The sequence below is a fragment of the Crassostrea angulata genome, chromosome 8, assembly GCF_025612915.1.
Source record: "Crassostrea angulata isolate pt1a10 chromosome 8, ASM2561291v2, whole genome shotgun sequence".
Lineage (NCBI taxonomy): Eukaryota > Metazoa > Mollusca > Bivalvia > Ostreida > Ostreidae > Magallana > Magallana angulata.
In genome coordinates, this window is record NC_069118.1 from 30750891 (window position 1) to 30766058 (window position 15168).

The 15168-nt window shown below is 31.2% G+C and overlaps 1 protein-coding gene and 1 long non-coding RNA gene across 2 annotated transcripts; both read left to right on the forward strand.

Moving 5' to 3' along the window:
* Nucleotides 1–5003: 5003 nt before the first annotated feature.
* On the forward strand, nucleotides 5004–6401 carry LOC128161522 (uncharacterized). The gene is made up of 3 exons (XR_008240383.1): nucleotides 5004–5110; nucleotides 5361–5424; nucleotides 6049–6401. It is a non-coding gene; the product is annotated as an uncharacterized LOC128161522 (long non-coding RNA).
* Nucleotides 6402–11438: 5037 nt separating this feature from the next.
* Nucleotides 11439–13987, forward strand: LOC128161507 (uncharacterized). Its single transcript, XM_052824800.1, has 2 exons — nucleotides 11439–11534; nucleotides 11893–13987. Exon 2 carries the CDS (start codon nucleotides 11900–11902, stop codon nucleotides 13568–13570), a length of 1671 nt encoding a protein of 556 aa, XP_052680760.1. The 5' UTR covers nucleotides 11439–11534; nucleotides 11893–11899; the 3' UTR covers nucleotides 13571–13987.
* The last annotated feature ends 1181 nt before the right edge of the window (nucleotides 13988–15168 follow it).

The window sequence follows — 15168 nt, forward strand, 5'->3', positions numbered from 1 at the left end:
CACTACATAAGAGTTGTAATTTTTGAAACTTTTCTGTAACCTGTTGAGTTGCTGTAGGGAAGAAAATGATTAATGTTCTGTTACTTCCACGTTTTGTGACGTGAACAAGCTATTACACAAGGTTAAGTATTAGTTTTCTATTCATTGCTTTAACCATAGGCACATTAAGTCTAAGTTTTATCTACAAATATACTCAGACGAATAATTATAAAAAAAAAGCGAAGATATCTACAAGCACAATAATACACTAAACTATAAACAAGTTTCATTAATTATATATCTGGGTTTACTACTGGTGTTTATTCCGTTTATACAGTACAAACAAATAAGTTAAAAACTGACCGTCCTCGGATTCCCACAAACAGCGTGACCCGTCGTATTCAGGATGTTAAATATTGGTGAATCGTCTCAAGAAATGCAAAACCAAAACTACAGCAGTCTGGAAGACATCCTGGTCAGCCACAAAGAAGGCAATGACTAAGGATATAATAAGCTTTTAAAGACTTTTTAAAACACCAAGAGGACGACTTCTGAAAGACCATTTAATGTCGTCTCCAGACCGTTAAAATCGCGCATGATATGCTTTAGCAATGCTTTAATACTGCTCCACCTTTCATAAACTAAGCAGGTCTAACACAGAGTCACAGCTCTAGGATTCTGAAAAAGACCTCAAACTATTCCAGGCTTTACAAAATATACCCAAACCATCAATGATTGACGAGAATGGTCTTGAAATACATTGTATCCTCTACTGTTCAAATCATTGCTAATCATTGCTGGCAGGTCATCCATTAGCATACATGTATTTAAGGTCAAGATCTAGTAAATAAAAGGTGCCTACAGGTTAATAAGATATAAATTCTTGCCATGATGGTTCATAACACTAGCTTTGTTTGATAGGGTGTATCGGGGCTAAAATTTTAAGTAAAAACAATGAAATATCGTGTTTAAAACTGTCATTTTCCATGAAATATGAAGAAATTGAGGAATAAATTTCGGAGTTTTCTCCATTTTTGTTTATCAAAATATATGAAGAATGCCTCCAGTCTCCCTAAAAACGGGTTTAAACAAGCTCTTGACCTCCTCTTTAAAATGATTTCAAATTGAAGTTAGGTATCGGGATTACTTTTCCCATGATTTAACATTGAATTTAAATAAATAGTTAAATGTCTACATAATTCCTTTAAAGCTGTAAAGTACGGGAAAAGATTCTTCAAATCATTTATGACGTCATAATGGTTCTAGCACCAAAAAGACACCCTGGGAATCATTTACTAGATCTTGACCTTAAATTTCTTTATATTCATGTGACAAAAAATATTTTGAATTAAAATATTCATGGAAGAACCGAAAGTACAAAAATTCATTAAAGTACCAGTGTAACTATTAGTTTTCGCATGAATTTTATTTTTTTTTTTGACAAAAATAATCATCTAAATGTACTTTTTCTGTTAGAATCACCCATTCTCTCAGAAAATTAATCAGTACTCCAAATTTTGAAAAATAATGAACCATTTGTTTTAATACAGAATTCGAAGTCGTGTGTAAAATCTAAAAAATCTCTGTCAGTGACAGAAATATCAGTCTTTTTATATTAACACATAATTATGTCTATAAATTAGAAACTTATTTCTTGCTGTACTGAAAATGTACAAAAAATGCTAACCATACCAAGCCCTTGCCTATTCAGATTGATCACCAGTGTCAAAGTTATGTTCTTACAATTTCCCAGCTTACACCTTATTTATATCTAGGACATCTTTGATGCATGCCTCTCTTGCTCAAATATTAGAACTAAACAAAACAACATCAGTGTTGCATGCTGGTCCCTCATAATGATGAAATCACTAGTATCACAGCGAATTTCTCGATACCTGCTTTAATCAGATTGATATAAATTTAGTTTATTTGTTTTAAATGAACAATTTGACGCAGACCAGCTCAATATGCACTAGATGTTCCTTTATTCAGTCCCTCTTTACGTTCTCCGCTCGGTATTGAACAATATTTAAATGGTTCTTCAATTGTGTTTAGAAAAAAAATAGTTTTTTGTTCATTTTAATCAAATAATCAAGTAAGATTTATTTACTAATTGCAACATGAGTTTAATTAAACAAATTAATGCTTTCTTTGGTGTTTTATTTAAGGAATGAATTCAATATTTATTTGTTTTATACGATATAAAATGGTTTCGGGCAGTTTACGCTTTATAAACCGCGAAGCGGTTTATAAAAAAGCGTAAACTGTTTCAAACCATTTTATATCGTATAAAACTAATAAATATTGAATTCATTACTTATAATTTAATTTTTTTACTCTTAATTGTAGATAAAAACGGTCATTTGACCTTTAAAATGACTTTAAATTGTACAAAATTCAAACGTAACGTCAGGCGTATTAATACATTTTTGACGTTAGTCTTACTATGACGTAGGCAACATTCTTTATACGATATAAAATAATTTTTTAGCCAATCAGAAAGCGCGTTACAACAAGAATTAAATTATATAGGCACGAAGAAAGCGAATATTGCAGGAAAGAACATGCACATTGTTTATAACTTGCGTTAGCAGGATATATCCACTTCTTTATTGGATTAATACCTGATAAATTAATTAACCTTGAGTGTTCATACGATTCTCCCGAATGATATAATAATACGCAAAATAGTAAATCTACAGACTGGACAAAGCCTAAAGTGTGATTTCTTTTTCAACACTGATTGGACATAAACTTCCCAATAAAAATATAAACACTTTCGTGTAAATAACTAAAACCGGCCATGAAGAATGGGAAGTTACTTTAATTTTGTCAACTTTAATAAGGTAGTTGCATTACGAGGTTGGCCTTGGTTAGGGCATGGCTACCAGATAGTTGAATATTTTTTAATTCCTGGATAAAGTTTGTTTTCTTTTCTTGATTTTTATATTTACTTAATTACCAATTTATCACTCATGCTTCTTATTAATATAATTTATATATAACTTGTTTAAATTAAACAATTAACTGTTTCCATTTTAAATCAAGTATTATGAATAATTTACACAACGTTTTTATATAATGTCAAAATTTCATATTCTTATCCAAAATAAAAAAAAGTAAGAGGTTAAAGTATCTGATAATTTTCCATCAAAACATAATTAATTCCTATGGGTAGGGGCTTCTTATTTTAAGCGTAGTGAAAATTTTATGAATTGATCTGTATGCTATCTTACTTCCAAAATATTTATCTTAAAAGGGCATGGTCACGAATTTGGTCATTTTTCTCTATTATTATTGTGTTCATAATGAATCAGTCGTAGAGTTATAATCAAGATACAGAGCTAACAATTCTCTATCATGTCAGATGGCTCCTGCCAGGTTTCTGTTTACATTGGTCTCATAAACCGGTAAGAGTTCTTTTTCGAGCCTTTTTTACTATCTGCTTAATCGTTTTGAGCATAGGTTTCTAGTGTTTGCCCCATTCATTTAAGTATAAACATGGAATTTGCCTTTCAACATTCAAAGAAAAAAAACATTCCCATAGATTTGTTTACACAACAAAGATGACTCTCATATGTACGTTAACGATTAGAAATGCCTTACTAAAGCATTATATCACAATTAAAAACGGGGGGGGGGTCTGACATCGTGACTATGTTCCTTCAACATACAATAATCAATTTTTCATTGTGTGTATAAAAATAGGGGGAAATAACAATATAAAACAATTTTTCAATATAATTAAAGATTTTTTAAAAATTCAAATTATTTTCAACATTATTTACCAACGTCTTGATTTGTTTTCATAGAATAATCATGGATCCTCATTATAGTGTCAAAGATGTACACTGATGTGACCTTTTTGAAACCGCCATAATACACAGCTTCTGTTACTTTTGTCATGTCAACCTAAGTTTGTTTCCTGCAGAAGGGAGAAATGCCACATTGTTTTGCATCTACACGTTTAACCACTGTAGAAATCAAGATGCGGATTTGTGTGCTATGAATTTCAATTTCATTGATTGCTTAAAAAGTATTTGCCTGGGGAAACCCTCTAAACCCTAAAGTCATTCCAATTCATACTCATTGACAAACACAGATGTTGATAACATTCAGCTTTAAATTCACCACAATTACAAAACCCGTGATTTCATTCATTCATCCATTAATTGACGTTAACAATATATGCTTTACATTCCTTTTGACGGAAATTCCATTTTATCATTCAAATATGCTTGACCTTGATAGCATAATTTTAATCTTTTTTTCTTCCGTCTTCTTATAAGATTGATTGTCTTTGTGTTCTTTTCTCATCCCTCTTTCCACTCCTGCATTTCCGGTTTTGAACATTACTTGCCTATTGAAAACAAATTTTGCAACAAATGATATATGAGCAGATTTTTTTTTGAAATAACAATAAAAATTAAAAATAGCAATGATTTATAATGGACATTTACATCTTTTATTATCAATAAGAGGAATAGAGAGCTGAAGATAACTAGATAAAAATTGAAGTAAGTAAACATTTCTATTATATTTATTGCGTAATTACAAGTAATACAGGCTATAAATACAACACATCGCACTATATTTAATTCATTTTCATTTCAGCCTTTGATTATTGACGTTAATCATCGTTCAGGTATTTACCAACAATATTGTATGACTTTTATGTAAATTCATTTCTGACAAATTTTTGTAGGTTAACATGAAACATAATGACTAACAATGTCTCCAATAATGAATACTAGTATATGATTTTTCTATGCATAAACTTGAAGATATTTATGTCATTTTTTTAAAGGTGTGGTCGCTAAGTTTTTACATTAAAACGTTTCTTTATTATTGATAATGAGACGTCATGTATTTACTAATCAATATTCATAAATAAGCATTTATTCCATCAGAATATTTCTCTTAATTATCGAAAATTGCATGCTTGTTTATAATAAATCAAAAAGAATTTCAGGAAAACCACTGATTAAAAGTGTGATTTGCCTATTATTTTCTTCTAATTCTAAGGGTTCTCCGAAAATGACGACCACTTTTGCTGTCCTCATTTTTATGTCATTTATAAATCAGATTATGACAAGCAATTCAACGGGAAATTACACAGCGCCATTAGCAGGTACATAATATATATTATTTTACACTCTCCTCGAGATAAACTCATCAGAAAAGCACGACACCGATTAAGCACAATGCAACATATTTTTACAATCCCAATACCGATATATCATTCAAATATTGTCTGTTTATTTATACGTTCTTTTTTGAAAATAAATTGTTTCATATTTTTTTTCCGGAGAGTTAAAAATTGTGAAAAAATTTAAATATTTGGTTAATATGGCACCTTGTTTGATTGTTTTAAATTTCAGTTGACAATTCCGCATTGAAGAATATCAAAACATATTCCCAGTTTCTGAACATTAAAAAAATAATGTAAGTACACATATTTTCATTATGATGTCTTCTCATATTGTTTCCCCTTCCAAAATGATATTTAAGTACTTATCATAATTTCTTGTTACGTAGATAATCCTGTTATCTATTGAACTGGTTGTTTTGTTTCGGTAGTTTTGGCAGTACTTGATATAACATGTACTTATTAGTGTTTTAACTGCCTGTCTATACGAACTATGTAAGGTTGTAAACATTAATGTAAAAAGTAGACCGTGCATTGTAGGTAATTTGTTTTGTCGAGGACCAAAACCTCTCTAAAGTTTTAAGAATATCTATAAGAAAAAATGAAAGAAAACTACATTACGTCTGGGATGTTGTTGTCTTATTTTTCTCCCCTCGACATCTGCAGAGATTTAGACAGCACGTGACCCCTTATTTTTGTTCAAGGCGAACCAATCAAAATCAACAAGCGGTTTCTTATACAAATTAATTTTATACATCTATATTTGTTATCCACCTTTTAATGTTTTTTCACCAAAAAAGCCAGGTTTACATTCTTTACTGAATAAGTCCAAAAAAGCTATTTTGTGGTTTTGTCACCAAAGCAGCATTCCATCGACGCATTTAAAGAAAGAGGTTTTAACAATTTATTTATTTTTTCAGTTTCGAAAAAAGACCATCCGTTTTACCAGGAAAGATAATGGAGGACAAAAAAACTAAAACAATTCTTGGATGTATCAAACTAGATACCTGTTTTTGATATTAAAAATACATCAGAAAGAATGAATTTATGTATATCAATATTTGAATGTATGTGCACAAAGACTGTAGTTTTGTTAATGTTACGATTGATTATTACTCACCAAAATTGCTTTTTACACTTAACAGTGCTTGTACCGGTTTTGTTATTTTTTAATAAAAACAAAAATTTTAAACATATTATACTAGTTTCCAACAGCCAAAAATGATATAAGTAAAAAATCTCGTTTTAAAGCGTATGGATAACGTTTATAAAATAAAAGTTTGAAGGTTATAGATTTTTTTTCCCTTTTCGTTCGATATTGTACAAATATCTTCCTAGCTATTTGTGTTTTTTAGAATGACATGAAACAATAAAAATACTCTTACAATAATTAAAATAAGAATTTTAATTGCACTGCATGATTGAAACTTGACTGTATTTCTTTAGTAGGTGAGGAGGGGTCTAACACCGGTGTAAAGAAAAATAATGACCCCCTCCCCCATAGAAATGACCCACAGCTGTAACAAATTTGTAAAAAAAAAATTGTATCATTTTGTATAAAAATAGAACCTACGTCGTATATTACCTGAAAAAGAATAACCCCGTTTTAACAAATTTTACCAAGTTTAAAGGAGTAGATTGGACGTTTTCAAAATATTGGTATAACGTGACTTCGGTACACTCTCATAAGTCGCACTGTTATGATATGTTAATACAGTGCAATCATTTTCAATGTCTACAAACCTGCCAAAGTTACGTGCATTACCTTAGAAACTAGTCAGTAATTGCAAGTCTTAACGTTTGCGATAATAAAAGTTGTTGGAGATAGAACAGTGATAACTTAGACGAGGGACCTAGGGACCTACTAGAGACTATTCTGACGCCTACGTCGGAGGTTAAACAGAAACCCCGGCTGGTTTATTATAGATTATTATAAAACTCACTGAATCAAAGTATTACCTGTCACTATGTTGATTAAGATAAAAGTGCATAATACTCTGAATCAAGATGTAAACGAGAAAAATGTTTATATTATCATTTCATACCATATGAATTATTACAAACATGAATTGTATTTTATATATAAAAAGGAACATTAAAATTTTTTAATAAGTAATATATGATTCAATAACAAATAAAAAAAAATATGATTTAATCTTTTAAGTAGACGATGTTGCATTTTATCAATTGCAATTCGAGTTGTATCATACCATACTTGGGTGCACATTGTACAAATATTAGATATTCTGAATGTATCAAATTATCATGATTTAATATTATATGAAATTATATGTCTGGTAATAGCATCATACATGTATCATATTTTTCATTATGTGTTATAATGTCAAAAAACATTATACAGTTATTTAATGCTTGAGCAGTCAATAGACCCAAATATTTTCCAGAGGTGCAGGGAACAGCTCAGTATGATCTATTGCCCGAGGCCAACGGCATTATATAATTGTTTTGTTACCTAATTCCGTTCTTAGTATTTTGTGCTCACAATTCTAAATTACAAAAGGTTACATCATTATGCATTTAGGTCATTAATTGTAAATCAATACGAAGATGACGTAAAAGATAAATTTTAAGAACAATAGTAAAACAATAAAATAAAGTTAGCTGGTAGCAATTAAACTTTTTTCAAAATTTCAAATCAGGATTTCCGTCCAAAACTTGCTTATGCTATGCAAAGGCAGAGACATCAACAGAGACAGAGACATCAGCCATACAAACTAAAGTTTTCTTAATTGTTTTAAATAACATTGATAACCAAGAGCAGACCCTTTATCTGATGAACAATTCTAATGTTACAAAAGTACGTATAAATCGTTACACACATGATGGCAGTCTTAAGGTAGTCCATCCATATCATATTTCATATCTAATAGATTGCAAGTTTGATCATTAAAATCTTAGTGTGATTTCAAGGAGTTTATTAAATAACAAAGATTCACCTTTAAAGTCTTTAAAAAAATTTAATATTGATAACTTTATCATATGTTGAAGTTAACATTGAAGTCTATGGGGAAAATGCATTTTTAAATGTATTTCTTTAGTAAAAGTAATTTTCCCAAATTTCTCTTGGTAAAAAATTGCAAAAGCGTTCCCTTTCCTCGAATACGCAAACAAATTTCATAGTTTACCATACATATTTTCAGAATATGATTTTTAAAATTTTCCCAAAGGGCAAACAACTCTTTTAAAAAGTTTTAAGTGCAAAAAGTTCATTTAATTGACTACATGCATACACCCGAGTTTCGTTTATTTCAGCCTCATAATAGCTTTAAAATACGTACTTGATGTAGTATAGATCAATCAAAAGAGTTAAATTTGCCTTACTTATGGATGGACTGCTTTAAATGGACAATTATTTATTTGAAAGTAAAACCAGGTCAATACTCAAACCTGCTTTGATCTGCCTCTAAAACTTTAACCTGTTTATGCTTCGGAATGATCGAGATTAGGCTCTGTATTTGACGCAACCATTGTTAAATAGCAACATTACCATGAAAATGGTTGGGATTACATGTAGTAGAAACTTAAACAAATTACGAGATCAGATCAGAGCTATCAGAGCCTTAATCCTACTCAAGCATCCTGATAACTGAAATGAAGCTTCATATCTGGAAGTAGATCTGGGCTGTGTTTTACAAAAGAACTTACGACAAAGTCATAAATATTTTCAGTCTTATGGAATGATATATAAAGAATAAAACTTACACATAACTTTATTTACACAACTACTCTGATGTCCATAATAATGTTCTACAGCCATGAGAATAAAACATTGATTAGTTTGTGATTAATTAGCATTCATTAATTTGGTCGTATGTCGTAAGTTCTTTTGTAAAACACAGCCCAGTACTTCATTTTAGTAGTTAAACCACCACGCAAGTTAAGAAGGTGAGAATAGGAATTTACATGTGACTAGATTTGTGATTAAGATTGTGTTGTAGTAACTTTGATCTTACAACCATATCACAAATGTTCTTATATTTGCTATAACCAAATACTTGATCCGATCTCAATATTCAAAAACATATTTGATAATTTTTCATTTCCAACATTTCATTTCATATTTTTCTGAAAACTTTGACGAATGGGTTTTACTTTGTTTACGCTCAAATCATTGCGGTTGATCGCTCTTGTTGTTTTACTTTTCAATGCTATTTATATTCATATCTACTTTGAATGGCGGCTCCCTAATTGTAAAAACATGGCTGATTGATTCCTTTTTTCCTAAATCTTAGTTGAAACATGTATACTGATATCCCCAACAGTTATCTTCATTGTAATCGTTTTCATAATTGTGTTCAAGACAGCAAATAATGCTCTTAAGGCCAAAAAATACCGGTAACACTTTTATTGTTATGCATCAAAATTAAAGCAAAAAGAGTGCTTACGATTAACATTAACTATCCTTTGAGTTTAGCAGTTGTAATGACATAGTTACAGAAAAGAAAAGGTTTTACCCATCATTGCCATCAAGCTTCATTTGAAATCTAAATTTGCATGATCTCTCTGTTGATATAATACACCAGTAATGTTTTTAAAAGACATTTTTCACAGTAACGGTAGTTATAAAACTACATGCAAAGATCTTGAGAAAAATGGGATGTAATTACAAAAAGAATAAGCCTTTGCACCCCCCCCCCCCCCACCTCCCCCACGCCAGGCAAAATAATTCTTCGGAAGCCCCCCCCCCCTCTTCCCCGAAAAAATTTCTGGAGTTTCACATAAACTATCTTTATGCAACTTGTCCATGATGAACGTGTAGTTTTGCCTTGTTTTGATCGTTTTATTTTTCTTAATTAAGTATTATATATAAAATATATCTACAGGCATGTCCAAGAGGCTCTCCTGGGACAATAGTACGTTATAAGTACGTCTTAGGATACGTCTTAGTCTTAACTCTGTGTCTCGAAGCTCTCCTAAATTTGGGAACAGTTATAACTTTGTTTTAGTTTTTTACCTTATTCGGTCTGTTTAGGAAGAAACTGTGCATGCTTAAAACATTTCAAAACAAGAAAAGAGGACCTGTCCTCTGTGATACGTAAAAACTTAATGATGTTTTTAATATTAAATATCACCTTTCAGTACTGCTGCTATTGAACACCAAATTATACAACCTTTCCAATAATAATTTCATCTTAGATAATGACTTGAAAAAAAAATCAAACATCTTTATATATACAGATGTTCCAGTTATCATAATTTTTTCCGATATTAAATTGCAATGCTTTAAAAACAAAAACTTAAAAAATCAAAACTTTAATAGTTATTTATTTGGATATGAAATTGCTTTCAAGGCACGTTTTAATTAATTTAAGAAGTATTTTATTCAAGTATATAGATACATTGAAATGAATTGAACAGCAGACATAATGCCTATTTATGTTCTCTCCTGATTGACAGCATTTGGATATTAAACAGAAGTTCGCGGCCAACAAATTGATTTTGGTACATCATAAATTAGTGCTTATAAAAGGTATGCAATTAAATTCATCGCTTCATCAACTTTAATAATTAATATAAAATAATTTACACTAAATTGTGATATAATTAACATCTAAACTATTGATTGAAGTTTTAGGAAACTTCTCTGTTTCCTGACAAACCAATAATTGATTATTACAGAAAAACAAGCGTTAGCGCGTTATGAAAATTTGCATGCACACACCGCTGCAGTTATGAGAGTGTATACTTCAAAAAATCATGATTTAATGCTTAAATTTACATTTTTTAACTTCTTGCCTTGTCTGCAAATGTGATTCATACCTTAAAATTCCTATCTTATCCTAAGGGTAAGTTAATATTAACGGAAGAGCCACAGTAACAGCCACAAGCGTGAACTTTGATTTTCTCTTGTGTCGTTTCAGTTTACAGCGTTCAACGTTTGTGACGTAATAATAAAACTCGTCAGTTTGATCTTTGACTACTTGTTGCATTTAGAGGCATTTGAAGATCACAGAATTTAATGGAAAAACACAGTAGAATGTAAATATGATAATTTAAATAACGCAGTGTGATATCATGCATTTGATATTCTATAACTACAGATCTATCAATACGCTACACTTTCATTTTTCCTTTTGTAGCATTACATTTAATTGCGTGGGATTTGCCTTATTTAGAAAAAAATGAATGGATATTTTAATTGACTAATTTCCTAAGAAAAAAATATGCGTTAAAAGTCTTCGATAAAAATTAAGAAATATCCCACCAGACTGTTAAAAAACCTTAAAGAAGGTCAACTACCAGACAACAGTGATAGCGATGAACGGGAAGTAACTCTTATAGGTTTTTTCAACTCCGATCAGGTGGTTACATTCAGAGCAGGACCAGTCATGTTTGGGGCACGCCTATCAGTCAGTTAGAGATTGTGAATTTTCTTGTGAACAAGGTTGGTATTCCTATCGTTAATTACACGCTCATTGAATCATTACTTACATTGCCACATGTAACGTTAATTAAGTGAATGTGATTTGATCACGTTTAGACTATTACAAATTATACCACTTTCGTTTTGAATGATGTTTTGTATAATCAACTTAATGCACTAAAAACGCAACTATATCAGCTTTATGTTTAAAAAAAACTAATGATTTATAGAATTTTTAAAGTGAAATTTAAAAAAAAAAATCATCCTGCATGTAAAGTAAATTCCTTACATTGTATGTGTGCAGATTAAAAATGCAATACTTTTAAAAATTTCATTGAAAAAGTAAATTCAATAACTCTAATTCTTATTTTTTTAACAGACCAACCATGTATCCCCGTTCTACTGCCCAAGATGTGCACCGATGTGACCTTTGTGAGACCGCCATAGTCCACAGCTACTGTGACATTTGTCATGTCAACCTCTGCAAGCCCTGCATTGGAGATCACATCTCAGATGGATATCTTAAACATGCAATTGTGCCTTTCCAGGAACGAAGATCAACCCTTATTTATCCAAAATGTGAAACACATCCACATAAAACTTGCGAATTTCAATGCGAGGATTGCAACAATATATTTGTTTGTTCTTCTTGCACTGCATCCAAACAGCACAAAGGGCATAACTTTGTAGAAGTTACAGAAGTTTACAAGACAAAGAAGGAAGTTCTCAAAAAAGACATTAAAGAGTTAGAAAATCATATTTCTCCTTCTTATGAAAAAATTACTCTGGAATTGGAACAAACGCTTGCCAACCTGGATGTAGGATATGAGAAACTTACAGCAATAATGTCCAAACAAGGAGAGCAATGGCACAGAGAAATTGACATCATCATAAACAAAATGAAAACTGAAATCAGCGAGATAAAAGTGCAACACAGAGAAATTTTACAGAAACATTTGAATCAAATTAAACAGGTACAATCTGCCATAAAACAATCATTATTGGCCATACGAGAAATCGAGAAATCCACAGAGGTATCTTCTACCATTGAATACAGTTCTAGAATTAGTGAGTTTAGCAAGCTTCCACCCAAGGTTCAGGTATCACTACCAACATTCATTCCAAAATCAATAGACCGTGAGAAGCTGTATAGTTTGTTTGGACAGATTACCCCATTATCTACAGCCACAGAAGACAATATCTCGTTACTAAACCAACCAAACACTACAGTCAGAGAACTACTGGATGAACCTGAGCTTGTTACCACAATACATACTGGGCATCAATATCTACGCAGTGTTACCTGTCTGAATGAAGGCATAATATGGGCGAGTGGAACGACTAATGAAATCAAATGCTTCAACAGTAAAGGTTCACTCCTCCAAACAATCGAGACAAAATCAGGTAATTATCCTTATGATATAGCCGTAGACAGTGATGGGTATCTACTGTACTCTGTTTGGTCAACAGGGTCAGTGTATAAAGTAAAGAATGAACAGATAGAAGAGTTGATCAGATTACAGGAATGGCTGCCTGTCAATCTGTGTGTCACCTCTACTGGTGATCTCCTGGTTACCATGTTCCGTGTTGATTACACTCAATCCAAAGTTGTCCGTTACTCGGGATCTACAGAGAAAGTCAAACAAACCATTCAATTTGATGATGAAGGTAAACCTCTGTACTCAGGATATAGCGATACAAAATACATCACTGAGAACAGAAACCATGACATCTGTGTAGCTGACTGTGCGGCTGGTGCAGTAGTTGTGGCTAATCAGGATGGGAAACTCAGATGGAGATATACTGATCATCCTTCAGTTACCAAGAAAAAAACATTTAAACCTAGGGGTATTGCAACAGACAGTCAGAGTCATATCCTTACAGCAGACAATGAAAACCACTGTATCCACATTCTGGATCAGAATGGACAGTTTCTCCGTTACATTGATAACTGTGATCTGAAGTATCCCTTTGGTTTATGTGTGGACAATAATGACAATTTGTTTGTGTGTGAGTATTACAAAGGGAATGTAAAGAAAACCAAATACTTAAAATAGACATCATCAATTGATAAAATGAGATGTGAATATAACAAATGTGACCATCCATATTTTTCTTTGTATATTGATGTTCATTGCGTGGTTTTTTTATAAAATACATTCCTTATACAAATTGATTATTTATATCCCTTCATTTACTATTAATTAAAGAAAAAGTGAACAAGCTCACATACCCCACGCTCCCCCATTACTTGACAATGCTATATAATGAATGGCAGAGTATTAGCATTAAATACACAAATTTTGGAAATAGAAAAAAATACTTCAGCAAGTGTTAAGTGCTCTAACAATAAATGCACTAGTACAACTTAACATTTAATTTAGCAATTTTGAAAGATTTTGTTTGAATAGACATGGACATCTTGTGGATTTCTATAGATTATTTTAAACGAATGCCTTTGTTGTACTATTGCATACTAGCAAATAAATCTATTCTAATCATAATCATTTTTATTTTACACTTATACATAAGAAATAAAAAGTATAATGAGATTTGATAAGACTTGATAGGTCGTAAAGCCACGAATGCCCCTGCAGGCGGCCAAAATTTCAAATGCCAAATTTGATATAACATTCGTTTTATTACAGAAATTATAAATCAAATTTGAGTTGAATTTGTGCAAATTGTTAAGATAATGATCGAAAAGTAAATGATGATTGAATGACAGAAGGATGGAATGACAGAACAGGGTAACGCTATATGTCCCCGGCCATTTCATGGCGGAGGCATAAACAAAATTGTCGGACACTGATTGGAACTTAATGTGTTAGACAAAAAATCGTAAATTAAATTCACAACCTTGTTTATTGGATCCCTTAAATAATCACAATTAGCTTAAATTTATACAGTCCATGGAATCAGGATTTTACAACTAGTGATTACCCTTTGCTGATAATAATCATCAGACTTTATACAATCAAAATCGAAAGAAAGGAATCAATCCAGGTACAGTAAAACACGCTAATATCGAAATACTAAGGGTGGACTATTTTGCTTTGTTATAAGAGTAATTCGTTATAACCATACAGCTAACAACATGTAAAAAAAGTCACAGGGAATGAAACCCGCTTTAATGTAAGCGTCAATTCATTACAAGCGTGTTTAATATGACTGTGTTTTACAGTAGTTATAATTACAAGTACATTACAACATGTAAACTTTGTGACATCTTTCTGCAATACAAACAAACTTTAGGAATTTTTCTTTCTTTACGTACAAAATAATCACAAGTAGCTTACATTAATACAGTCCATGGAATCAATCGGAAATTACAACTACTGATTACCCTTTGCTGATAATAATCATCAGTCTTTATACAACCAAAATTGACAGAAAACAATCAACCAGTTGTACCAGGTACAGTAAAACATGTTTATAACAAAGAACCAGAGACGGGCGATTTTGTTCATTACAAGAGTAATTTGTTATATACATACAGTTAACAATATGTAAAAAAAAAGTCACAGAGAATGAAAATCACTTCACTTTAAGTGTCAATTCATTACAAGCATGTTCAATATAACTGTGTTTTACTGTAGTTATAAATACAAGTACATTACAACATGTAAACTTTGTGATATACATGTATGTCTGA

Excerpts from the sequence above, each read along its gene's own strand:
- LOC128161507 (XM_052824800.1), top strand. The coding sequence starts at position 11,900 with ATGTATCCCCGTTCTACTGCCCAAGATGTGCACCGATGTGACCTTTGT.